This window comes from Oncorhynchus mykiss, chromosome 11, assembly GCF_013265735.2.
Source record: "Oncorhynchus mykiss isolate Arlee chromosome 11, USDA_OmykA_1.1, whole genome shotgun sequence".
Classification (NCBI taxonomy): Eukaryota; Metazoa; Chordata; class Actinopteri; order Salmoniformes; family Salmonidae; genus Oncorhynchus; species Oncorhynchus mykiss.
In genome coordinates this window covers 18,762,753-18,790,086 of record NC_048575.1, presented here as the reverse complement: position 1 = coordinate 18,790,086, position 27,334 = coordinate 18,762,753, and the positions used below count along the sequence as shown (strand labels likewise).

At 45.6% G+C, this 27,334-nt stretch overlaps 1 protein-coding gene across 2 annotated transcripts; it reads left to right on the top strand.

The window, feature by feature from the left end:
• Positions 1-105: 105 nt before the first annotated feature.
• Positions 106-24,518, top strand: LOC110535428 (myotubularin-related protein 6). 2 transcript variants are annotated; one of them, XM_021620414.2, is made up of 14 exons: positions 107-459; positions 2,204-2,332; positions 6,544-6,706; positions 7,230-7,387; positions 7,476-7,604; positions 11,634-11,768; positions 11,868-12,000; positions 12,092-12,201; positions 15,312-15,437; positions 15,518-15,661; positions 15,812-15,918; positions 15,996-16,130; positions 17,240-17,366; positions 23,887-24,518. In XM_021620414.2, the coding sequence occupies exons 1-14, from the start codon at positions 436-438 to the stop codon at positions 24,208-24,210; spliced, it is 1,944 nt and encodes a 647-aa protein (XP_021476089.2). In that variant the 5' UTR covers positions 107-435; the 3' UTR covers positions 24,211-24,518. The 2 variants fall into 2 exon arrangements, with proteins under 2 accessions (XP_036791011.1, XP_021476089.2); XM_036935116.1 differs by having other exon boundaries at positions 106-459; positions 11,634-12,000.
• The last annotated feature ends 2,816 nt before the right edge of the window (positions 24,519-27,334 follow it).

Genomic DNA, 27,334 nt, shown 5'->3' with positions numbered 1-27,334 from the left:
CCCATTGACGTCACCCAAGCGGGAAGCGCTGTAGTGGATAACGGTCTCCACTAGTTACCACAGTCAAAAAGTCAAAAATGTCTATATCGTAAAAATTCATGAAAACAAAAATTTGATTTTTGGTGTTAATTTAAAGTTAGGGTTAGGCATAATGTTAGTAGTGTGGTTATGGTTAGGTTTAAAATCACAATTTAAGAAGATAATTTGTAGAAATGGGCGGGGTTTATTACTTTGTGGCTGTGGTGACTAGTGACGACAGTGAATAACTAATCGCTAGCGAGCATCTACTGAAAAAAATACACAATCGTGATGTCGGTACCAAAGTAAAACAAGCGATCAAATAACGTCAGCTTGCCGCACCTTGATAATCGATGTGCGAGCCACATCACATGTCAACTGGTTGAATCGTTGCATGCACTGACAGCTGTCAGGGAAATGGAACATATCCGAACGCCTAAGGTAAGAAAGCTAGCTAGCGCCATTCACGTTACTGTTTTTTTGTTTAACCTCAGCAAAACATGTCAAATGCATATGATGTAGCTAGTTAACTAACTTTAGCTAGCTATAATAACTTGCTTTGTAATTACAACAACGTCTGGAGCGTTGACAATGGTGCCCTAAAAGCTAACGTTAGGCCTGACAGATACAGGGCCAGTTAATTAGTTAGTTAGCTAGCTAACTTGTTAATATGCCCAGTCTTGTTTTGGTTCCAAGAGAAGCGGATGCTGCACGGCTGTATGAATGGCCATTACAATGGTTGTTTAGAATGGGCAAGTTGGCTCGCGCTTTGGGTGGTGATTTTAGAACTTGATAGAGGGAGAGCTTCAGGGAAGCCACTGTAGACGTTGCTAGTAATATATAAACAACCGAGTAAGCTACACCATGAAGACGATCTTTTTTTTCTGTTGTTTTGACAACAGACTGTTTTATGTGTTGTGTGCCAGTGACCTGTTTTTCTCGCTAGCCGCCTCCTGCAGCTGCATGTCCTCCTTGGCACAAACACGATATTAGATTTATTGTACCAGTTGGATGTTTCCAGATAATGCACTTAGTGTGACAGATCATGGGGCCACCACTACGCCAAATGAGCAAAGTGGATTATTTTTTTGTATTTATGCTATAGTCAGAATAATGAGCTAGTTATACAATGATTTGCTATAGTGAGTGGCAGACGTCATCACAGCCGCTGTTTTCACAAAACGGGCTCAAAGCTTTCTTGTTGGTGGCACTGCAGTGAAGAGCCACCTCAAAGTCCTTTTGTAAAAAAAAATATCAGTGAAGTGCCACCTGAAGGAGTGTTGAACTGTCTGTTGAACTGGCACTTGTCGTGTGTTTGTTTTGTTCAGGTGAAAGATGATGGGTGTGGTCTCCTGCAAGGGTGTTACCCATCTGCAGTATTTTAGGCTCTGCCCCCCTGGACCCTGTTTGAACTCTTAATTAAAACATACAGACCGTCAACTCCTGAGATTTGCTGTGGCCTTGGGTAATGGGTGCACTAATCAGGATCATGCTGATATCCGAATCAAGGAAATAGGCCTTGGGACTGTGGAACTGCAATGCAGTTGGTGAACAGGACAGTCGTCAGCTTGACTTCAGGCCCGTCATCAACCTTTTCTTTCCTCCTCTGTGTGTGTGTCAGTCTACACAAACACACACACTCTCTTCTGTTTGCTACCAGGCCTAGACTGAGCTGACTGATCGCCATCCTGTGGCGTTGCCTAGCACCACACTGGTTGCTGGGAAACAGAGAGAGACTCAAAGAGAGGGAGAGAGAATAGGCTAGCCGATTTGTTAATCACAGATTAGAATAGTGCGGATGAAGTATATTCAGTCAAGTGTTCTAAATGTCATTAAAGTGATACAACCTACAGGGTGTGAAGACAAAGGTGAGAGTTAAATTAAGTAGTTCTTCATCTTGTAACCACTGTCAACAGGAGTCAGTGAACCAGGAATGTGTATTTAAAAAAAAAAAGCATCCAGTCAGGAAATGATCAACTCTGGTTCGACAGACTCTGTCATGTTCTACTGACATTCATGCTGTGGGAGTATTAGTGAGGACATGGTAATAGGGCCGAAGGGTTTCACTACAAGTGTTTTTGTGCTTGGTTTTGAGTGGACAAGGGAAAGAGAGAGTCCAAATCTCTTTACATAATGTTGCAAGGAGACAGGTTTGACAGGTGTCCTCGTAATCATAATTGTACAGGTGGAGCAGGTGCGTCTGTTGGAACGCTTCAGTAACAAGTCCACCAGCGGGACGCTGCACCTGACAGCCACACATCTCATCTTCGTGGAGAGCAATAACGCTGCCACCACCGCTGCACAGGAGATCTGGGTAAGAAGTACCTCTATTCTAATACGGAATACAGAACACACCTCATCTCACACAGCGCTCTAAATTCAGAATGTAGGACTTGCTTCAGCTAATGCCTGACACACCCCATTACAGATTAGTCTTCATTAATATCATAGGTGTGTGTGTGGGTGGTGTGAGGAAGTAGGGCAGTATGAGGTGTGTGTGTGTAGTCTGTCTAGCGGTGATAGTTACTGTTGAGACACCGTGGGAACTGGGTTCGGCCTTCCTCAAGTGACAACTGTTGCTACAGTAACCTGCTGGCCCAGCCTATGCTCAACATTGCCTTGGTAACCTGTTGGCAGTGCCAGGTGGAAAGGGAGGGGTGAGAGAGTAGGAATGAGGGAAGACAGTCAGCTCTTATTAGGCCTACTTGACTTGATAAATCAAACTTAACAACGTGTAGACCTTACCGTGGAATGCTTACTTACCTTAACCAACCATGCAGTTCAAGAAAGAGTTAAGAAAATGTTTACCAAATAAACTGAAGTAAAAAGTAACACAATACAATAACGAGGCTATACAGGGGGTACCAAGTCAATCTGCGGGGTACAGGTTAGTCGAGGTAATTTGTACATGTCTGTATGGGTGAAGTGACTATGCATAGATAATAAACAGCGGGTAGCAGCAGTGCAAAAAAAAACTGTCTATGACTTGGGTGACTGGAGTCTTTGACTATTTTGGGGGCTTTCCTCTGACACGCCTAGTATATAGGTCCTGGATGGCAGGAAGCTTGGCCCCAGTGACGTACTGGGCCGTAGGCACTACCCTCTGTAGTGCCTTAGTCAGCTGTTGAATCGGGTAGGTTAGTTAGTGCTGGCTGGGTTGGAGTCTGGAACAGAAATCTGTAAACCGTGTAGCTCCAGGGTCACGGTTGGAGTCGGATCTCTTAACAAAGACACTGCTGCCAGGCTTCCTACACACTTCCTTCCTCTTCCGACTGCTGAGCAAGGGGAAACGTGTGTGTCAATTTGGTAGCTAGCACTCAGTCAGAGAGTCCGAGTATGTGTAGCAAGGCAAAATGTGCCTCCAGGGCATAAATATTCAAGAGATGCTAAGACTTTGTCTTAGGCTTGGGCGGTGTCCAGATTATCATAACTTCATACCGGGCTATTCGGTAGTACCGGTACTGAATACAAGGGGCGCTATTGTAATCCGAAGGTTAGCAATGCTAATAAGTACATGTAAAATCCCATAAACAGTGCTAACTAAATATTAACAACCGCATTGGGAACATTGTATACAGTCTCTGACCTAAAGTATTTGCAGGACAAACATCCAAGCTCATAAAGTTATACAAGTAACCCCAAAATGCTACTCAGTTTGCTGCACGCGCAAAACAAGCCTCTTGATCCAGAGGGGATTCTTCTATTACCAGGCTAACCACTTACAGTGGATGTTCCACTAAAAGTTTGGCGATTATGCTGCGGGATTTAGAGGTAATTTGTGGTTTAGTACGGTACCCTGCGTGACCACTTCACTGCTCCAGACCAGCACAAGGGGGAGTTGGAGTGCTGATTATGCTTTTGGGTCCTACGGTGTCTTTAACTGACAATGAATGGGCGACATAAACCTAAATAGAAACGGATAATTGTGCACAACTTCAGTATTACTTACTAATACTGTTTATTTTGTTAGGATTATTTTGTTCTTACTGTAGCCCACGCCCGACCGGTCACGTTGTACAGCGCCTAAGTGGCGCAACGGTCTAAGACTCTGCATAGCAGTGCAAGCTGTGTTGCTACAGATGCTGGTTCAATACCTGTGCCCACCTCGACTGGGAGACCCATGAGATGACTGTAGGTTTTTGGTTTCTCTCCCTCTAAAAACCGAAATAAATCATTCAAAATAATAAACTGACTTTATTTACAAATTAATAACAATGTCTCACCCTATTTTCAAGAATGGCCTTTATCTCGCACATTTTACACAAGGTTCAAGGCACGAGGGCAAGGGTGGGCCGCAGAGCCGCACACAGAAGACGACCTAGCCCATGAGAAAGGGGTGGTGGACCCCCGCCCCACTGGGTAGCACAGAGCAACACTTTTAGGGGGATTGCACTAATAATGGCCCTAACTAGGGAATCGTTCCCGCTGTTCTTAGTGCCAGTCTGCACGTTCAAACTAAAATAATGTAACTAATAATGGCATCTTTATGCTTTCATTTATAAAATAATGATAAAAATATCCTCCAATCCTCTATATTTAATTATTGGCGGAGAGTCACATTGTTTTTTTGCTATACTGCAGGCCTACCGTAGGCGACATGAATCTCACTAGTGTTGAGTAATTTGCTGTTAAAAGTGGTGGTCTTATTTATTTAAAGAGTACATTGAAGTTCCATCCTAACGGAAACAGAGGGATTTTTGTTTTTCTTGGATTAGAAACACCATATTATTAATCAAATTAATTAAGGTTTCTCTTCATTTGACTATTTTCTACATTGTAGAAAAGTAGTGAATATATCACAACTATGAAATAACCCCTATGGAATCCGTTAAGAACAAATTATTTACTAGGACAGCCTACTCCTTCCTCTCTGTCAAATTGAACCCCGGTCTCCCGCGTGCCTGCATGACACAGGGATTCTTTAGCTAAATAGCCCAGAACTGTAGGCTACTCCTGGCCGTCACGTTGTACAGCGCCATATTTTCCGTGCTATCCTAACGGAAACCCAGAGGGTTTTTAATTTTTCTTAGCATAGAAACACCATTTCTTTATCAGCCCCTTACACTATGTTTTTACAAAAAAAGGTTTTAAATTCTGTAGTACAGCCGCTATTGAAAGCTATCAAATGCATCTCAAAGATGCCCTTTGGTGGTCAAAGTAGCACTAACTAGCATTAATGGTACCAGTGGCTCACACTTAAATAACGTGCCATAGAATTCTGCGTCACCGTGCAAGCTGTGCTGCAGTAACCTGCAACTTTTAAAGGAGGTACCGCTGTAACTAGATGGCTCACAAGCTACTAAATGAACAAACCAAATGAACAACTACAGAGCATTTAGCACATCTTTAGACAGTTAACTTAATAATTATGAGTTTTTATAAGACATTTTTAGTTTAAATTCCATACTGTAGCTAGGTCACCTAGATCACCTGGCTGCACAACAGTGGGTGACTCACAAGGCCATGGTCTCTCATCATTGTGTGCTTGTAAACAAACACCATGTGACTGGCGAATAGCGTCAAGCTTCATAATGAAAAAATGATGTGACTGGTGAAATGAAGAACGCAATCTTCTTTATCTCCTAACGTATATCACAATTTGACTGCAGGTATTTACTTAAATGTAGCTACAAACGTTCACATTTATAAAAATAAAAAAAGTCTCATAGTTAAGGGTATTGAAAATCCATTTCTATTTTCAAATAACCCAGTATACGGTATATCGCCCAAACTTACTGTCTGACTCTTTGCTACTTCTCTCTCTCTCTCACAAACACACACACACACACACACTTAGTGTTGGAATGTTCTGCTAGTCATTAACTATGCTGATGAATGCGCATTTTAATAATGTCCCAGGGTTGGAGTCACTATAGGGTTGTTGGTTATCTAATATGATTATGGTGATGGGCTGATTTAAATATGCTTATTTGGTGCAATGTCCTTTCATGCTCTCTGTTTTGATGGTCATGAAAAGGCTTTAATGAATTGGTAACCTCATTCACACACTCCTGGCAGATAGAAAAAGGTGATGAGGTATGATGATTGCAATGAGCGCGTGTGTGAGTGCACATTATCTCCCTGTGTCCTTTATGTGTGTTTAAATGTTTGATAGAGTGAAAGAAAACGGTCTCTACCTCTAGATTAAGATTACTTTATTTGTCTGTTTTACAAAAGGTTAAGCCGAAATTTGAGTTTCGCTTTTATCCCAACCCCTCTAAAAGACACACTTACATAGGTTGGAGCAGGGGACTGCTACACTGGGTGCCCATGAACCAGTTGTTGTGGGAGTTTAAATGCCTTGCTTAAGGGCACAATGGCAGGCAATCACATCTAGGATTGGATACCAGCGACCCTCCGGTTGCCAGCTCACTTCCCAACATATTTTTCCAGTCAGACCCGGGATTCGAACTGGAAACCTCCGGTGGCTGGCTTTTAACTGCTAAGTTACCTGCTGCCCCTACAGTATGTCCTGTGGTGTCATATTAAGGAAAGGTGTCATGACTGTTTTGTGTTCCCCTCCAGATCCTGCACCACCACATAGCGTCAGTGGAGAAGCTGTCGTTGACCACCAGCGGTTGTCCTCTGGTCATCCAGTGTCGTAACTTCAGAGTGGTCCACTTTGTGGTCCAGAGAGAGAGAGACTGTCACGACATCTACAGCTCACTGCTCAGATTGCTACGGCCAGGTACCTACTGTACCTGAGCGTGTGTGTGTGTTTCAGTTAGGGCTGTGATGGTTATTGGTCAGCTAAATTACCGTGGTCACCGTTTTAAAATCGTTAGAATAGCATTTTAATTTTAAATGTAAGACGCACATTTCTTCCTCTCCTCTGCTCCTGACTGCATGTGCTGCTGCTGCAGGGAGGAGGGTGTTGCCGAGGCAACCAAAGATTTGTTTGTTTCAGCAAGGAGCAACAGTTTCATCACGTTGTAAAGAGTCCATGTTACCGCGGAAATGGACTCAACCGCAAGAATGACCTGCCGTCCTGTCTTCAGTCAGCAGTTCATTCCACCCCCCAAAAAACAAAAACTAAACGGTTATGACTGTTTATTTTAATGAGTCTTCATTCATAATCGTTGGTTAGATGATTATAAGGTAATTAGGTGCCCGCCTACTTTGAGTGTGCAGGACGGTTGAGTTGAGTGAAGTTTCTAAAGAATGTTGACATTTGCTCTCTCCCTCTTCTCCATCTCTGTCTCCCTCCCTAGTATCCTATGATGAGCTCTATGCGTTCTCCTACAACCCCAAGCAAAACGAGCAGCAGAGAGAGGAAGGCTGGCAGCTCATCGATCTGGGGGCGGAGTTTGAGAGGATGGGCGTACCCTGTGACCGATGGCAGCTCACTGACGTCAACAGGGACTACAAGGTGGGCAGAGCGTTCCAATAGGATTCAGGATGTAATGGAATAAGATTGGTTCAATGTTTGACAACAAATCCCATGTTTCCTGTTGTAGATATGTGAGACGTATCCCAGGGACCTGTATGTGCCCATTACAGCCAGTAAGCCCATCATCGTCGGCAGCTCCAAGTTCAGGAGCAAAGGACGCTTTCCTGTCCTCACATACTTCTACCAGGAGAAGAAGGTGACACCTTACCCCACCCTACCCACCTTCACCCTTACCGTAACTTATTCCAAAAATGTATTAATATTTTTTATTTTTTTATTTAATATTTTTCATTTAATTTTTTATTTTTTCAATCAACCCCATAATGACAAAGGAAACGGGGCGGCAGGGTAGCCTAGTGGTTAGAGCGTTGGACTAGTAACCGGAAGGTTGCAAGTTCAAACCCCCGAGCTGACAAGGTACAAACAAATCTGTCGTTCTGCCCTTGAACAGGCAGTTAACCCACTGTTCCTAGGCCGTCATTGAAAATAAGAATTTGTTCTTAACTGACTTGCCTAGTTAAATAAAGGTGTAAAAAAAAAAAAAAACAGGTTTGTAGATTTTTTTAGCAAATGTATTAAAAATAAAAAAATTAAACAATTTACATAAGTATTCAGACCTTATTCTGAGTACTTTGTTGAAGCATCTTTGGCGGCGATTACTTCCTCAAGTCTTCTTGGGTATGACGCTACAAGCTTGGCACACCTGTATTTGGGTAGTTTCTCCCATTCTCTGCAGATCCTCAAGTTCTTTCAGCTTTTTTCTGGTCTTTTCAGAGATGTTCAATTGGGTTCAAGTCCAGCCTCTGGCAGGGCCACTCAAGGACATTCAGAGACTTGTCCCGAAGCCACTCCTGCATTGTCTTGATTGTGTGCTTAGGGTCGTTGTCTTGTTGGAAGGTGAACCTTTACCCCAGTCTGAGGTCTTGAGCGCACTGGAGCAGGTTTTCATCAAGGATCTCTCTGTACTTTGCTCCGTTCATCTTTCCCTCGATCCTGACTAGTTTCCCAGTCCCTGCTGCTGAAAAACATCCCCACAGCATGATGCTGCCACCACCATGCTTCATCGTAGGGATGGTGCCAGGTTTTCTCCAGAAGTGACCCTTGGCATGCAGGCCAAAGAGTTCAATCTTGGTTTCATCAGACCAGAGAATCTTGTTTCTCATGGTCAGAGTCCTTCAATGCCTTTTGGCAACTCCAACCGGGCTGTCATGTGCTTTTTTTTCCTGAGGAGTGGCTTCCGACTGGCCGCTCTACCATAAAGGCCTGATTGGTGGAGTGCTGCAGAGATGGTTGTCCTTCTGGAAGGTTCTCCCATCTCCACAGAGGATCTCTGGAGCTCTGTCAGAGTGACCATCGGATTCTTGGTCACCTCCCTGACCAAGGCCCCTCTCCCCCGATTGCTCCGTTTGGCCGGGGCGGCCAGCTCTAGGAAGTGTCATGGTGGTTCCAAACTTCTTCCATTTAAGAATGATTGGAGGGGCCTCCAATCCTTCTTGGTCTAAGGCACTGTATCACAGTGCTAGCTGTGCCACCAGAGGTTCTGGGTTCGAGCCCAGGCCCTGTCGCAGCCGGCCCACGGGGCGGCGCACAATTGGCCCAGCGTCGTCCGGCAGGGACATCCTTGTGTCATTCCTGACATTTAATCCTAGTAAAAATTCCCTGTCTAAGGTCAGTCAGGATCACCACCAGAATAATAGTAGAGTGATTTTATTTCAGCTTGTATTTCTTTCATCACATTCCCAGTGGGTCAGAAGTTTACATACACTCAATTAGTATTTTGTAGCATTGCCTTTTTAAATTGTTTAACTTGGGTCAAATGTTTCGGGTAGCCTTGCACAAGCTTCCCACAAAAAGTTGGGTGAATTTTGGCCCATTCCTCCTGACAGAGGTGGTGTAACTGAGTCAGGTTTGTAGGCCTCCTTGCTCACACATGCTTTTTCTGTTCTGCTCACAAATGTTCTATAGGATGAGGTTTTGTGATGGTCCCTCCAATACCTTGACTTTGTTGTCCACAACTTTGGAAGTTTGCTTGCGGTCATTGTCCATTTGGAAGACCCATTTGTGACCAAACTTCCTAATACTGATGTCTTGATGTTGCTTCAATATATCCACATAATTTCCCTGCTTCATGATGCCATCTATTTGGTGAAGTGCACCAGTCCTTCCTGCAGCAAAGCACCCACACAACATGATGCTGCTACCCCCGTGCTGCACGGTTGGGATGGTGTTCTTCGGCTTGCAAGCCTCCCCTTTTTCCTCCAAACATAACTATGGATATTATGGCCAAACAATTCTATTTTTGATTCATCAGACCAGAAGACATTTCTCCAAAAAGTATGATCTTTGTCCCCATGTGCAGTTGCAAACTGTAGTCTGGCTTTTTTATTGCGGTTTTGGAGCAGTGGCTTCTTCCTTGCTGAGCGGACTTTCAGGTTATGTTGATATAGGACTCGTTTTACTGTGGATATAGATTATGTTGTACCCGTTTCCTCCAGCATCTTCACAAGGTCCTTTGCTGCTGTTCTGGGATTGATTTGCACTTTTCGCACCACAGTACGTTCATCTCTAGGGGACAGAACGCGTCTCCTTTCTGAGCAGTATGATGGCTGCGTGGTCCCATGGTGTTTATATTTGCATACTATTGTTTGTACAGATGAACGTGGTACCTTCAGGCATTTGGAAATTGCTCCCAAGGATGAACCAGACCTGTGGAGGTCTAAAAAAATTTTTTATGTCAATTAGCCTATCAGAAGCTTTTAAAGCCATGACCTCATTTTCTGGAATTTTCCAAGCTCTTTAAAGGCACAGTCAGCGTTTGTAAACTTCTGACCCACTGGAATTGTGATACAGTAAAAAAATCTGTCTGTTAACAATTGTTGGAAAAATTACTTGTCATGCACAAAATAGATGTCATAACTGACATGCTAAAACTATAGTTTGTTAACAAGAAATTTGTGGAGTGGTTGAAAAACGAGTTTTAATGTCTCCAACCTAAGTGTATGTAAACTTCCGACTTCAACTGTATATAGACAGGTGTGTGCCTTTCCAAATCATGTCCAATTTAATCTAGCACAGGTGGACACCAATGAAGTTGTAGAAACATCAAGGATGATCAATGGAAACAGGATGCACCTGAGCTCAATTGAGTCTCATAGCAAAGGGTCTGAATAGTTTTTTTATATATATATATATATATATATAAGGTTTTGAGTGGCACAGTGGCCACTAGAGATTCTGGGTTCAAGTCTAGGCTCTGTCGCAGCGACCGGGAGAGAACCATGGGGTGGCGCACAATTGGCTCAGCGTCATCCGGGTTAGGGGTGGGTTTGACCGGCAGGGATGTTCGTGTCCCATCGCACACTAGTGACTCCTATGGCGGGCCAGGCACATTGCTCTTGACCTTCGCCTCTCCTGAGTCCGTAAGGGAGTTGCAGTGATCAGACGATTGTAACTATCAATTGGATACCACGAAATTGGAGAGAAAAAGGGGCAAAAAAATAAATAAATAATAAGTTATTTCAGCTTTTATTTGTAGTACATTTTCAAACATTTCTAAAAACCTGTTTTTGCTTTGTCATTATGGGATATTGTGTGTAGTATTATTTTTTTACAAAAATAAATAACATTTTAGAATAAGGCTGTAACGTAACAAAATGTGGAATAAGTCAAGGGGTCTGAATACTTTCTGAATGCACTGTATACCCTACCCATCTTCACCCTAACCATAACACGTATCTGCTTTTATTTGGCCCCCCCAAGTTCTTTCTTTTTATTGTTGAGAATTTTAATCAGTCCCAAGTAATTTTAATTTAAGTCATTTGTTCCCAAGTATTCCCACACATAATGGAGAGAAATTATTGTATACAAATGTAAGGTTTGAAATGATTATGTGCTAGTCAAATATTATCTGTTTGGGCTTCTTTCGGTCAATTTACAGTCTACAATTATTTTATAATTATGTTCAGGCACCCCGACCATCTGCTCAAGGAAAAATCTGTACACAGTGAATCTAGTTGATGATCCCTACCCTAACATTTTACCACTGATCACAACACCAGTCATAATCTAAACCTAATCTGTACCGTTACTTTTACCATTTCACCCCAACACAATATTCCCAACCTAACAAGTCTCTCTCTGTAAATCGTCCGGTTAGGTGTGTGGGGCCTAACCCCTGTTTTCTGTGCTCACCCCTGTTTTCTGTGCTCGTCCCTGTCCCCTGCAGGCAGCAGTGTGTCGGTGCAGCCAGCCTCTCTCTGGGTTCAGCGCACGATGCCTGGAGGACGAGAGCATGTTGCAGGCCATCAGCAAAGCCAATCACAACAGCCGATTTGTCTACGTCATGGATACCAGGCCCAAGGTACCTAATCGCAACGCTGTTAGCAAGCTCTTCCCAAAGAATCTGAACATTCTCACTCCATTCCTTCATTCTTTTGTTTATCGCCCTCCCTCTCTGCAGTTGAATGCCATGGCCAACAGAGCAGCAGGTAAAGGCTATGAGAATGAAGATAACTACTCCAACATCCGCTTCCAGTTTGTGGGGATCGAGAACATCCACGTGATGAGGACCAGCCTACAGAAACTCCTGGAAGGTCAGACGGGCACACTCACTCACACCACACATGCACTACACCCACATGCGCTATTTACTTCACCCCTTCCATCTCTCTCTGCCTGTCTCAGTGGTGGGAAGTCGTTTTCTGTCGGTAAATGACTACCTGCTGGGCTTGGAGAGCTGTGGTTGGCTACGGCACGTCAAAGCTGTGGTAGATGCAGCCATCTTCCTCACCAAGGTAAGGCCATGTCCCTTCTCCAATTACTTTCTGCTTTCCACTTCAGTTTAGTCACACTGTGATTGCAGACAGTTAGGGGTATAAACGTTAATTTGGGATCCTTAACGTTTTAAGAAAAATCTCAAACCGAAAAACAATGTAGCAGTGCAGTTATCACAAAACATGATTTTCCGTGTTATATCCTAACTAGACGATATGCAATATACAGTGCCTTGCGAAAGTATTCGGCCCCCTTGAACTTTGCGACCTTTTGCCACATTTCAGGCTTCAAACATAAAGATATAAAACTGTATTTTTTTGTGAAGAATCAACAACAAGTGGGACACAATCATGAAGTGGAACGACATTTATTGGATATTTCAAACTTTTTTAACAAATCAAAAACTGAAAAATTGGGCGTGCAAAATTATTCAGCCCCTTTACTTTCAGTGCAGCAAACTCTCTCCAGAAGTTCAGTGAGGATCTCTGAATGATCCAATGTTGACCTAAATGACTAATGATGATAAATACAATCCACCTGTGTGTAATCAAGTCTCCGTATGAATGCACCTGCACTGTGATAGTCTCAGAGGTCCGTTAAAAGCGCAGAGAGCATCATGAAGAACAAGGAACACACCAGGCAGGTCCGAGATACTGTTGTGAAGAAGTTTAAAACCGGATTTGGATACAAAAAGATTTCCCAAGCTTTAAACATCCCAAGGAGCACTGTGCAAGCGATAATATTGAAATGGAAGGAGTATCAGACCACTGCAAATCTACCAAGACCTGGCCGTTATTCAGCCCCCTTAAGTTAATACTTTGTAGCGCCACCTTTTGGTGCGATTACAGCTGTAAGTCGCTTGGGGTATGTCTCTATCAGTTTTGCACATCGAGAGACTGACATTTTTTCCCATTCCTCCTTGCAAAACAGCTCGAGCTCAGTGAGGTTGGATGGAGAGCATTTGTGAACAGCAGTTTTCAGTTCTTTCCACAGATTCTCGATAGGATTTAAGGTCTGTACTTTGACTTGGCCATTCTAACACCTGGATATGTTTATTTTTGAACCATTCCATTGTAGATTGTGCCGTATGTTTTGGATCATTGTCTTGTTGGAAGACAAATCTCCGTCCCAGTCTCAGGTCTTTTGCAGACTCCATCAGGTTCTTCCAGAATGGTCCTGTATTTGACTCCATCCATTTTCCCATCAATTTTAACCATCTTCCCTGTCCCTGCTGAAGAAAAGCAGGCCCAAACCATGATGCTGCCACCACCATGTTTGACAGTGGGGATGGTGTGTTCAGCTGTGTTGCTTTTACGCCAAACATAACGTTTTGCATTGTTGCCAAAAAGTTCAATTTTGGTTTCATCTGACCAGAGCACCTTCTTCCACATGTTTGGTGTGTCTCCCAGGTGGCTTGTGGCAAACTTTAAACTACACTTTTTATGGATATCTTTAAGAAATGGCTTTCTTCTTGCCACTCTTCCATAAAGGCCAGATTTGTGCAATATACAACTGATTGTTGTCCTATGGACAGAGTCTCCCACCTCAGCTGTAGATCTCTGCAGTTCATCCAGAGTGATCATGGGCCTCTTGGCTGCATCTCTGATCAGTCTTCTCCTTGTATGAGCTGAAAGTTTAGAGGGACGGCCAGGTCTTGGTAGATTTGCAGTGGTCTGATACTCCTTCCATTTCAATATTATCGCTTGCACAGTGCTCCTTGGGATGTTTAAAGCTTGGGAAATCTTTTTGTATCCAAATCCGGTTTTAAACTTCTTCACAACAGTATCTCGGACCTACCTGGTGTGTTCCTTGTTCTTCATGATGCTCTCTGCGCTTTTAACGGACCTCTGAGACTATCACAGTGCAGGTGCATTCATACGGAGACTTGATTACACACAGGTGGATTGTATTTATCATCATTAGTCATTTAGGTCAACATTGGATCATTCAGAGATCCTCACTGAACTTCTGGAGAGAGTTTGCTGCACTGAAAGTAAAGGGGCTGAATAATTTTGCACGCCCAATTTTTCAGTTTTTGATTTGTTAAAAAAGTTTGAAATATCCAATAAATGTCGTTCCACTTCATGATTGTGTCCCACTTGTTGTTGATTCTTCACAAAAAAATACAGTTTTATATCTTTATGTTTGAAGCCTGAAATGTGGCAAAAGGTCGCAAAGTTCAAGGGGGCCGAATACTTTCGCAAGGCACTGTAGGTCTGGGGAAAGTTGTTTCATTTAAATAAAACCAGAGCGGAAGAGGTGAACTTGAGGCTACTTTGGTGAATTTGCGAGGAATGCAAAACAGATTACCAAGACACATGCGCACCTCTCTCCCTCACGCTGGCTCGCCTGGGGGCGTATTCATTCTTCCGATTCTGTTGCAAAATTATTCTTAAACAGAAGAAAACGGGGAGGGACCTACCTGCATTTGTCTGTAGAAACTCTAGTTTTAGTTGAAAAACGCTTCTCAACTGTTAGAGCAGTGTTATGATCATGATGCCAGTGTGTGTTCAGTCTTCCGTCTGTTGCGTGTAGAATATCCTAGCCTATTCATTGATAATAGGCCCTGCTTTACTGAAGTTGCGAGACATTGGAAGGAAATAAATTGTGATATACAGCTTTTGACTGCCTATAGATGGGCCTAGTGCACGGTTCTGACTGTCTGCCTGGTGGCCGACCTGACTATGCTGTGCCCCTCCCCTCGCTATCCGTCCCTCGCTAGCTCGCTATGAAAGATGCAAGTGTTTGTGTTCGTGGAAGTACGGCAACTACTCAGTCTCCTCTGTTCCAAAAATACTGAATCTTTAGGAGTTGATTCTGAGCGGAATCTAATCTTGGCATTCAGAAATGGGAGTCGACGTGCAAGGAGCTGAGGAATCAATTATTTTGGAGTCGACTCTCCACCATTTTTCTAATTTGTCACATGAAGCAGGTAGCCTAGCACTTAGCATTGGGCCAGTAACCGAAAGGTCACTGGTTCTAATACCCTAATCCTGACCATGTAAAACAACACATTTTACTGCACCTTTCCGGTGTGTGTGACAATTAAAACATTGTATTTAAAAATATATAATTTATTTACAAGTTATGATAATGGTAGTGATTTAACTTCAGTCCCCCTCCCCCATAGGCAGTGACCGTAGAAGGAGCCAGTGTGTTGGTCCACTGTTCAGACGGCTGGGATCGGACAGCCCAGGTCTGCTCTCTGGGAGCTCTGCTCATGGACCCCTACTACCGCACCATCAAAGGCTTCATGGTAAGTGTGTGTGTGTATGTGTGTATGCCTGTAGAGGAAGGAAACATGTCATAAGAAACTCTGCTCTCTCTGTGTTTCAGGTCCTCATAGAGAAAGACTGGATCTCATTTGGACACAAGTTTGCAGACAGGTGTGACCAGTTGGATGGAGACCCCAAGGAGGTGTCCCCCGTTTTCACACAGTTCCTGGAGTGTGTGTGGCAGCTCACCGAGCAGTTTCCCCAGGTGTGTGTGTGTGTGTGTGTGTGTGTGTGTGTGTGTGTGTGTGTGTGTGCAGGCATCTGGTGTTTCCAGTATACTCACCACATAGCAGCCATCACAGTGGAAGAGTGAGGAATGATTGTGGTGATGATGATGAAACCTACTCTTCCTCAGGCGTTTGAGTTCAGTGAGTGGCTGCTGCTGCAGATCCATGAACATGTTCACTCCTGTCAGTACGGAAACTTCCTGGCTAACAACCAGAGACAGAGAGAAGAGCTGCAGTGAGTAAACCACAAACATGCACGCTTTCCATCTCTCTCCCACACACTCACTCAATCTTCTCTCTCTCTCCTGCCAGACTTGGAGACAGGACTCACTCTCTGTGGGCGTTTCTGTTAAGAGAGCAGCAGAACTACCTAAACCCTGCCTACTGCCCCACCTACGCAGACACACACCCCGTCCTAGAACCCTCCACCCTGCCCTGCCACTTCAAGTAAGAACTAGTCCTTTACCTCCTCTCTCTCTCTCCTTCCCTCATCCACTCTACTCTAAGAATATCCTTTCTCTCCTTTCCTCATCTTCCTAATCTCTGTTTCACTCCACACTACTTTGTCCCACCTGGACAAAAGGAACACTTATTTGAGGATGCTGTTAATTGACGACAGTTCACCGGTCAACACCCTAGTGCCCTCCAAGCTCATCACTAAGCTAAGGACCCTGGTATTAAACACCTTCTGCAACAACATATCCGCCACGCTGACCCTTAACAAGGGGGCCCCTCAGGGGTACGTGCTTAGTCCCCTCCTGTTCACCCATGACTGTGTGGCCGAGCACGACTCCAACACCATCATTAAGTTTGCAGATGGTGGTAGGCCTGATCACCGATGACGATAAGACAGCCTACAGGGAGGAGGTCAGAGACCTGGCAGTGTGGTGCCAGAACAACAACCTGATCGAGGAATATAGGAAACGGAGGGCCGAGTACGCCCCCATCCACATAGACGGGGCTGTTGTGGGACAGGTCTAGAGCTTCAAGTTCCTCTGTGTCCACATCACTAAGGAATTATCATGGTCCACACATCAACACAGTCGTGAAGAGGGCACGACAACGTCACTTTCCCCTCAGGAGGCTGAAAAGATTTGTCATGGGCCCTCGGATCCTCAAAGTTCTACAGCTGCACCATTGAGAGCATCTTGACTGACTGCATCACCACTTGGTATTGTAACTGCTTGGCATCCGACCGCAAGATGCTACAGAGGGTAGTGCGTACGGTCCAGTACATCACTAGGGCTGAGCTCCCTGCCATCCAGGACCTCTATACAGGGCAGTGTCAAAAAAAATAATCTTCAGTCATAAACTGTACAGTACCCTGTGTATATATCCATCCCCCCCAAAAAATATTTTTTGCATTGCATTGCTGGGAAGGGTCCGTAATTAAGCATTAGTTTACACCTGTTGTTTACGAAGAAAATACAATTACATTTTGATCTGTCTGTGTGTCTGTCTGTGTGTCTGTCTGTGTGTCTGTGTGTCTGTCTGTGTGTCTGTGTGTCTGTCTGTGTGTCTGTGTGTCTGTCTGTGTGTCTGTCTGTGTGTGTCAGGTTCTGGAGGAATATGTACCACCAGTTTGATCGCTCCATGCACCCCCGTCAGTCTGTCCTGAAGAACGTTCTCACCCTGAAAGAGAGCAACTGCAAACTGGAGGACACAATAAAAGACCTGGAGGCTGTGAGTACTTGTATCTCACTGGGGTCTGGGTTGATGGGTTGTGTTGAGGGCAACTATCCTATTTCTATCCTGTTTCGTGCTTATTTTGACGTTTTTATGCATTTTTTTCATGGTGCAGTGTTAACGCATTGTTTGTTTATTGGAGAAGGGGGTGTATAGATGGGGGGAAATGAGCAGAGGCAGGTTGTTGTAGTAACGGAAACTCTGGTGGTGGAGGTGAGTACAGGGTCTGTGGGGAACGCTAAGCATGCTGAGGAGGTGAGTACAGGGTCTGTGGGGAACGCTAAGCATGCTGAGGAGGTGAGTACAGGGTCTGTGGGGAACGCTAAGCATGCTGAGGAGGTGAGTACAGGGTCTGTGGGGAACGCTAAGCATGCTGAGGAGGTGAGTACAGGGTCTGTGGGGAACGCTAAGCATGCTGAGGAGGTGAGTACAGGGTCTGTGGGGAACGCTAAGCATGCTGAGGAGGTGAGTACAGGGTCTGTGGGGAACGCTAAGCATGCTGAGGAGGTGAGTACAGGGTCTGTGGGGAACGGTAAGCATGCTGAGGAGGTGAGTACAGGGTCTGTGGGCCCTATACATACAGCGAGGGAACTGTCTAGCTTCCTGAGGGAGATTAAGGGGAAAAATAAGGTTCTGCTGGAGTGTTATATTCCTGCTTCTGAAAGGTTTGTAAGGTCAGCACAACACCTGATGAAGAATTAGGGGTTTAGTGTCCTCTCACCCAGGAAGCAGTATAGGCTAAGAAAGTGGGTCACATTGGTGCGTAAGGGCATTTCTATAGACTCTGTGTAAATTGATAGGTATTTTATGGCACGGTGGCTTCATGGGCTACTCTACTGGTTTCTAATTGTGGTGTTTTCTCTCCCACCTGGAGATTTTATGGTTAGGCTGCCTTAACCTGAAAGCAGCAGAGACTGGGGGGAGAGGGGTTTGTAAAACAAAACAATTTCAATGTGATTTTTTTCTTAGTATATACACTGCTCAAAAAAATAAAGGGAACACTTAAACAACACAATGTAACTCCAAGTCAATCACACTTCTGTGAAATCAAACTGTCCACTTAGGAAGCAACACTGATTGACAAATTTCACATTCTGTTGTGCAAATGGAATAGACAACAGGTGGAAATTATAGGCAATTAGCAAGACACCCCCAATAAAGGAGTGGTTCTGCAGGTGGTGACCACAGACCACTTCTCAGTTCCTATGCTTCCTGGCTGATGTTTTAGTCACTTTTGAATGCTGGCGGTGCTTTCACTCTAGTGGTAGCATGAGACGGAGTCTACAACCCACACAAGTGGCTCAGGTAGTGCAGCTCATCCAAATCCAAATCAAATTTTATTTGTCACATACACATGGTTAGCAGATGTTAGTGCGAGTGTAGCGAAATGCTTGTGCTTCTAGTTCCGACAATGCAGTAATAACCAACATGTAATCTAGCTAACAATTCCAAAACTACTACCTTAAAGACACAAGTGTAAGGGGATAAAGAATATGTACATAAAGATATATGAATGAGAGATGGTACAGAGCGGCATAGGCAAGATACAGTAGATGGTATTGAGTGCAGTATATACATATGAGTATGTAAACAAAGTGGCATAGTTAAAGTGGCTAGTGATACATGTATTACATAAAGATGCAGTAGATGATATAGAGTACAGTATATACGTATACATATGAGATGAATAATGTAGGGTATGTAAACATTATATTAGGTAGAATTGTTTAAAGTGGCTAGTGATATATTTTACATCATTTCCCATCAATTCCCATTATTAAAGTGGCTAGAGTTGAGTCAGTGTGTTGGCAGCAGCCACTCAATGTTAGTGGTGGCTGTTTAACAGTCTGATGGCCTTGAGATAGAAGCTGTTTTTCAGTCTCTCGGTCCCTGCTTTGATGCACCTGTACTGACCTCGCCTTCTGGATGATAGCAGGGTGAACAGGCAGTGGCTCGGGTGGTTGTTGTCCTTGATGATCTTTATGGCCTTCCTGTGACATCGGGTGGTGTAGGTGTCCTGGAGGGCAGGTAGTTTGCCCCCGGTGATGCGTTGTGCAGACCATCCAGCATGGAACATCAATGCGAGCTGTGGCAAGAAGGTTTGCTGTGTCTGTCAGCGTAGTGTCCAGAGCATGGAGGCGCTACCAGGAGACAGGCCAGTACATCAGGAGACGTGGAGGAGGCCGTAGGAGGGCAACAACCCAACAGCAGGACCGCTACCTCCGCCTTTGTGCAAGGAGGAGCAGGAGGAGCACTGCCAGAGCCCTGCAAAATGACCTCCAGCAGGCCACAAATGTGCATATGTCTGCTCAAACTGTCAGAAACAGACTCCATGAGGGTGGTATGAGGTACCGACGTCCACAGGTGGGGGTGTTGCGCTTACAGCCCAACACCGTGCAGGACGTTTTGCATTTGCCAGAGAACACCAAGATTGGTAAATTCACCACTGGCGCCTGTTCTCTTCACAGATGAAAGCAGGTTCACACTGAGCACATGTGACAGACGTGACAGAGTCTGGAGACACCGTGGAGAACGTTCTGCTGCCTGCAACATCCTCCAGCATGACCGGTTTGGCGGTGGGTCAGTCATGGTGTGGGGTGGCATTTCTTTGGGGGGCCGCACAGCCCTCCATGTGCTCGCCAGAGGTAGCCTGATTGCCATTAGGTACCAAGATGAGATCCTCAGACCCCTTGTGAGACCATATGCTGGTGCGGTTGGCCCTGGGTTCCTCCTAATGCAAGACAATGCTAGACCTCATGTGGCTGGAGTGTGTCAGCAGTTCCTGCAAGAGGAAGGCATTGATGCTATGGACTGGCCCGCCTGTTCCCCAGACCTGAATCCAATTGAGCACATTTGGGACATCATGTCTCGCTTCATCCACCAACGCCACAGACTGTCCAGGAGTTGGCGGACAATTGACTTCACTAAAGACAGGAATGTTGAGGAATTGCGTTCGGTCTCGGCAGCGGTGTTGAATGACGTTCTGAATGAGTTTGATTTAGTGGACACATGGAGAACTAAGTATCCCACCTCCAAAGCAGTAAAGGTGGTTGGGGGAGGGTGAACGCAACTCGTTTGGATCGTATCTATGCATTAAAAAATCAGAGCAATACGCTAGTGAGAGCCTCCATTCTCCCAGTTGGGCTTTCAGACCATCATATTGCCATGGCTCACTTCTCTGTTTCACCAGGGCCCAGGCAGGTGTCCTATTGAAAATTCAAATTAAAGCTCTTACAAGATAACACTTTTTGCTCAAGCTTCCAAGGCTTTTGGGAGAGGTGGGGACACCGGAAAGGGGAGTTTGAGTCTCTGTCATTGGTGGGATGTATGGAAAGCCCAGATTGGGTGTTTCTGTCAGCAGTATACAGCCTTTTCTTCTTCAGGGTACTTGGGGAGCTTGAGTCTAGCGGAGGTTGAGCTGGTGTGGCAGGATAGGGTGGGGGATGCAAGATCATCTATCAACTACACTGGGACATGGGGCTCTTTATCCCATCAAAGAGAAAGGAGCACTTGTAAGAGCTGGATTTTCCATGTTGAGAGAGAGCTGTTAGCATCCATTTTCTTGTTTGGGTTGGAAAAACAGAGTGGGGAAACCAAGAAAACCCATTGTTTACTTTTGTCTGATGGGCGTGTAACTTCTGTTGTGAGGGAGATATGCGCGCGCGCACAACAGGAGTTACACGCCCATCAGACAAAAGTAAACAATGGGTTTTCTTGGTTTCCCCACTCTGTTTTTCCAACCCAAACAAGAAAATGGATGCTGACAGCTCTCTCTCAACATGGAAAATCCAGCTCTTACAAGTGCTCCTTTCTCTTTGATGGGATAAAGAGCCCCATGTCCCAGTGTAGTTGACACACACACACACACACACCCACCCCACCGGCAGATTGCTTGCGGACATGCAACGCAAATACGTGGATTATTATCTGTCCAGGAGGGAGGACAAGGCCTGGTGGACCTGGAGAGCAGGGTGGCATCATTCTGACTCGAAGCAGTGCAGAGGCTACTGTACCACACTGATGTTAGCTGGAGGGACCCAGCATGTGCTCTGTTTATGAGTGGTTTAGGGCTGGGCGGCAAGCTCTTCTTCATGAGAAGAAGCCGGAGAGACTAAACGAAGCAGGGGTCTCTGATTTCTATGCTGCAGTACTGAGTGCCTGGCAGCTGCCGAGGCCCACACGAGGGGGGACGTGGGAGAAGCCCATCTTCCACAACCCACTGATCCCTTTGAGGTCCGTTTGTTCAGCCACCCTGCAGTGATGTTTAATGGCAGCAGGAGACTAGCTGACCAACGACTGGTGGAGGGTGGGAAACCCCCCAGGAGTTGGCACAACAGGCGGGACTAACGTCTCTTAGGTTGCTGGAGAGAGTCATGGGAAGGTCCAGGAGGCTCTGCCTGAGCCAGTGAAGCGTGTGCTAGAGCAGCCTCTGGAGGAGTGGCCACCACTGCAAGTGACAGCAGAGACAGATATTACTGATATTTAGCACGCCGAGCCTGTGGGAGTATGTGGAAGTGGGGGGTAAGGCGCTGTACACCCTCCGTGTCAAGGTTAGGCACATCAGGAGCTTAGTGGGAGTGACGGGGCATCAGGGGGTTGTGGGGGGCTGAGAGCATGGCAGGGTATAGGTGGAGGGTGCACTATAAGCTCCCAGTGCCAAACATGTCAGAGGACCTCCAGTGGAGGGTATTACATGGAGCCCTGGTCACCAATAGCTATAGGGTTGACCTGGGAGTTGGGGAGGGGTATCTGTTTTGTGCAGTGACTGAGACTGATCATGTTTTTTTCTGTGTGCCAGGATAATGCTGTTATTGTCTCTAGACTCTGTGTGTGAGGTTGGGAGTGGTCTTCTCTGTGGGGATGTTTGTGATTGGGGCCAAGCTATTCAAGCAGAGAAAAGGGTAAAATGTGTTTTGCTGAACTGTTTGTTTGGCCAGGCCAAGTTGTCTGTATGGCTAACAAGAACGAACCCTGCCTTAGGTTTGAATTGTATAAAATGATTAACAGTGTGGCGTCATTTCAGGAGGTGTGGGGGCTCAGGGGGCTGTCGCTTTGTATACATCAATGATGTCGCTCTTGCTGCGGGTGATTCTTTGATCCACCTCTACGCAGACGACACCATTCTGTATACATCTGGCCCTTCTTTGGACACTGTGTTACCAAACCTCCAAACGAGCTTCAACGCCATACAACACTCCTTCTGTGGCCTCCAACTGCTCTTAAACGCTAGTTAAACTAAATGCCTGCTCTTCAACCGTTCCCTGCCCGCACCTGCCCACCAGTCCAGGATCACTACTCTGGACGGCTCTGACTTAGAATATGTGGACAACTACAAATACCTGGGTGTCTGGTTAGACTGTAAACTCTCCTTCCAGACTCGCATTAAACATCTCCAATCCAAAATGAAATCTAGAAACGGCTTCCTATTTTGCAACAAAGCATCCTTCACTTATGCTGCCAAACATACCCTCGTAAAACTGACCATCCTACCCATCCTCAACTTCGGTGATGTCATCTATAAAATAGTCTCCAACGCTCTACTCAACAAATTGGATGTAGTCTATCACAGTGCCACCCGTTTTGTCACCAAAGCCCCATATACTACTCACCACTGTGATCTGTACACTCGTTGGCTGGCCCTCGCTTCATACTCATTGCCAAACCCACTGGCTCCAGGTCATCTACAAGTCTACGCTAGGTAAAGCCCCGCCTTATCTCAGCTCACTGACACGCACTCCAGCGGGTATGTCTCCCTGGTTACCCCCAAAGCCAATTCTTCCTTTGGCCGCCTCTCCTTCCAGTTCTCTGCTGCCAATGACTGGAACGAACTGCAAAAATCACTAAAGCTGGAGACCCTTACCTCCCTCACTAGCTTTAAGCACCAGCTGTCAGAGCAGCTCACAGATCACTGCACCTGTACATAGCTCATCTATAATTAGCCCATCTAATCTACCTCATCCCCATACTGTATTTATTTGTTTATCTTGCTCTTTTGCACTCCAGTATCTCTACTTGCACATTTGTCTTCTGCACATTCTACCATTCCACTGTCTAATTGCAATATTGTAATTACTTCGCCACCATGGCCTATTTATTGCCTTACCTCTCTTATCCTACCTCATTTGCACATGCTGTATAAAGATTTTTCTACTGTATTTTTGATTGTATGTTTGTTTTACTCCATGTTTAACTCTGTGTAGTTATGTGTCGAACTGCTTTGCTTTATCTTGGCCACGTCGCAGTTGTAAATGAGAACTTGTTCTCAACTTGCCTACCTGGTTAAAAAAAGGTGTACGTTAATAAATAAAATATGGCTTGAGAGGAGGGGTTAGAGGTATGGTTTTAATGTGGTGCTGGTGTATTGAAACGACACACAATGTGACATCAATCAGCACATCAGAATTCTGAAAACAACAGGTGATTGTGTGGAGGTATTGGTGGTGCGCAATGTGTTTTTATGGGTGGGGGGGTTCTCGTTACTAAATCTAACCCTATGTCTCCTTCTTTGTCCCTCCAGAGGCTACAGAAGCATGGCATCAGCCCCCCCACCCCGGACCCACAGGCTTCCCCTAGAGACCAACGCATCCTCCCCACGCGCCCTCACTCCCTCATCCTGGAAGCCCCCCTCAGCCGGAAGGAGGCACAGCGACAGCAGGAGGAGGAGGAGGAGGAGGTGGGAGAGGAGGTGACAGAGTGCTGCAGTGACACAGAGCGGACAGTAGAGGGCAGCAGCGGTACAGAGCGCAAGGAGAGCTACAGTGACCTGCAGGGGACATACGGGGCCAAGGCCGAGCCCGCTGTGGTCAGCCTGGAGTTTGGAGTGGCCCGCATGACCTGCTGAGGCGCGTGATACTGGAGAAATGGAGGAGGGGTGATTGGGATGGAATGGAGAGAGGAGGAATGGAAAGAGTGAGAGATGGGGTCACTAAAGGACGAGTGTGAGTGAGTGCGTGTGTGTGTTGGTGTGAGTGCATGTGTGTGTGTGTTGGTGTGAGTGCGTGTGTGTGTGTTGTGTTTAGCCATATTCCTATGTTGGCGAATGAAGGTTGTATTATAAATCTTTATAGAAAGCGGCATTTACTGCACATAGAAAGGCTTGTTTTTAAGAATGTTGAAAAGCACTAAAGAGAATAAATGACTTCATGAAGATCTGCGTGTTCTGTCTGCCTATGTTATTCAACTCAACACAACTGTATTTGTGAAAGCCAATGCTCTGTAGCACAGTTCCTGGCATCAGACTGTGTCTGCTCTGATCTCTTGATGTTCAAACCATCAGATTCTCCCCTTAATCCAACGTCTAGCCGATTTAGTAATGAACATCCCATATTTCATGTTCTTAATATTGTGATCCTCCAGATGGGGTGACGGCCAGGTACAGATTTGAGTTCTAAAACGTCTCGATCCTCCGTCTAAGCCAGAACATCTTTGGATAACCCTGTTTTAACGTGGAATTGCACTGAAATCAGATCATTTATCCTTCAAACTGTTCCATCTTCCGAGATTCCACTGTAATCTGAATGATGGATGCTGAAAGCTGATTTTTACTGCCATGTCCAACATTCATCCATGGGCATGGCATTGAGATAATCCCTTTGGCTCCCTTGGGTTGATTGGATAATCCAGTTGGTTACCTTTGTCTCGCTGGGTAAGGTCATAACCCCATTTTCAAGGTAATTGCCATAGTTACTCTGGGGTCATAGAACATTGGAGGGGTCAGCCGGAGAACAAGGTGGCTGTGTGTGAGAGACAGGAAGAGTTTGTCAATCCATTAGAGGAGACTAGAGCAGGGCTGTCAACTCATTCCATGGAGGGCCTAGTGTCTGCTGGTTTTTCCTTTCAATGAACACCTGGACAACTAGGTGAGAAGGGAGTTCCTTACTAATTAGTGACCTTAATTCATCAACCAAGTACAAGGGAGGAAAGAACCCACAGACGCTTGGCCCTCTATGGAATGAGTTTGACATGTGCAGTAGAGCCTCTGACCAGGTTATCGCGATCTTTCAGACAGTTCCTCATGTTCCATTGGTGAGAACGTCAGGGTGACTATACCCTGATGAAGACCGCTTGTCTGTCAACGTTGGTTAGGTTATTCAATTATTGCATCGGAGCTCCTAGAGTGTGCGGCTCTCCATTTATTTTTCAAGTGTTCTACTCCGCTAGGCAGCACCTCGTCTAAACAGGTGTTCTACTCCGCTAGGCAGCACCTCGTCTAAACAGGTGTTCTACTCCGCTAGGCATCACCTCGTCTAAACAGGTGTTCTACTCCGCTAGGCATCACCTCGTCTAAACAGGTGTTCTACTATGCTAGGCAGCACCTCGTCTAAACAGGTGTTCTACTCCGCTAGGCAGCACCTCGTCTAAACAGGTGTTCTACTCCGCTAGGCAGCACCTCGTCTAAACAGGTGTTCTACTCCGCTAGGCAGCACCTCGTCTAAACAGGTGTTCTACTCCGCTAGGCAGCACCTCGTCTAAACAGGTGTTCTACTCCGCTAGGCAGCACCTCGTCTAAACAGGTGTTCTACTCCGCTAGGCAGCACCTCGTCTAAACAGGTGTTCTACTCCGCTAGGCAGCACCTCGTCTAAACAGGTGTGCGTTTTTTTCCCCGCCTCCACATTGGTGAGAACAGCCATAACTGGCATCCAGCAGGTGGTCACTACAACACACTTTGGCAACAGCAAGCAATAGGACAGTCACCCATTGTTTTAGTTGTTCGTCATAGTGCATCTGAGCTGGCCACTAGAACCTCCTTGATTACCCTTGGGCCCGCGGGACCCGTGTAGCCTCACTACAGTGTATAATGTAACCCCACGACGGCCCATGTTCGTGGTAGTGCATCTGAGCTGGCCACTAGAACTAGGCCCTCCTTGATTCCCCTTGGGCCCGCGGGACCCGTGTAGCCTCACTACAGTGTATAATGTAACCCCACAACGGCCCATGCCGAGGTCAGGACATTGCTGTCCCCCAGCAGTCACTACAGTAGTGTAACAGAGTTAGGATTAGACTGTCTGGAATGGGTTTATACAAGTTGACCTAAACCATTTCTCTGATCCCTCTCACACACTGACAAGCACACAGTGTACAGATGGTATTACGTGTGTGTGTGTGTGTGAACATACATTGTGAAGTTTGTCTGAAAGTAACTGGGGGAGGGGGGTAAAGCACTTGCTCCTAAATGATTTATGAATATGCCCTGCATGGGTATTGAACTAGTTCCACCAGCTCTCTGCAAATCTCCATGAAGACACTGTACCAATGTACTTTACCAGGCCTTTTATTCCAAGCCTGTGTGTGTGATTATGTCTGTTTTCACCAATACATTGTTGCTACTCTATACTCGTGTCAGCTTTCAGTAAAGACCAGCTAAAACCCTGTAGCCTGAGACAAGAAGGTCCTTGTTGTAAATGAGCTCTGGAGGTCACTGTTACTATACATACACACACACTATGTCCAGAGTGTCTGCTGAAGGGTTGGATTGCATAGACAAGACTTCACTCCCTACACTTCTCTCTCCCTCTACAGGATGAACTGTGCTTCCGTAAGCCATTTAGTCCCGTTGCACTTTAACTTCCATTAAACATTAACAAGTCTTCTACACGACATGGTTCCCCTACCCTCTCCCATAGCACGCCAACATTCTGCTACGTTCTACACCGCAGACAGCCATGACACTACTGAGGGCTAAGTATACATGCATGCACGTCCACCCACACACACACACACGCTCCATACATGGCCAAACGTGGACACCCGCTCGTCGAACATCTCATTCAAAAATCCTGGGTATTAGTATGGAGTTGGTCCCCCCCTTTGCTACTACAACAGCCTCCACTCTTCTGGGAAGACTTTCCATTGGACGTTGGAACATTGCTTCCATTCAGCCACAAGCGTTAATGAGGTCGGGCACTGATGTTGGACGATTAGGCCTGGCTCGCAGTCGGCGTTCCAATTCATCCCAAAGGTGTTC

Excerpts from the sequence above, each read along its gene's own strand:
- LOC110535428 (XM_036935116.1), top strand. The coding sequence starts at position 436 with ATGGAACATATCCGAACGCCTAAG. Across the intron at positions 12,001-12,091 it reads CCTACAGAAACTCCTGGAAG|TGGTGGGAAGTCGTTTTCTG; the intron begins GTCAGACGGGCA and ends TGCCTGTCTCAG. Across the intron at positions 16,131-17,239 it reads ACCCTGCCCTGCCACTTCAA|GTTCTGGAGGAATATGTACC; the intron begins GTAAGAACTAGT and ends TGTGTGTGTCAG.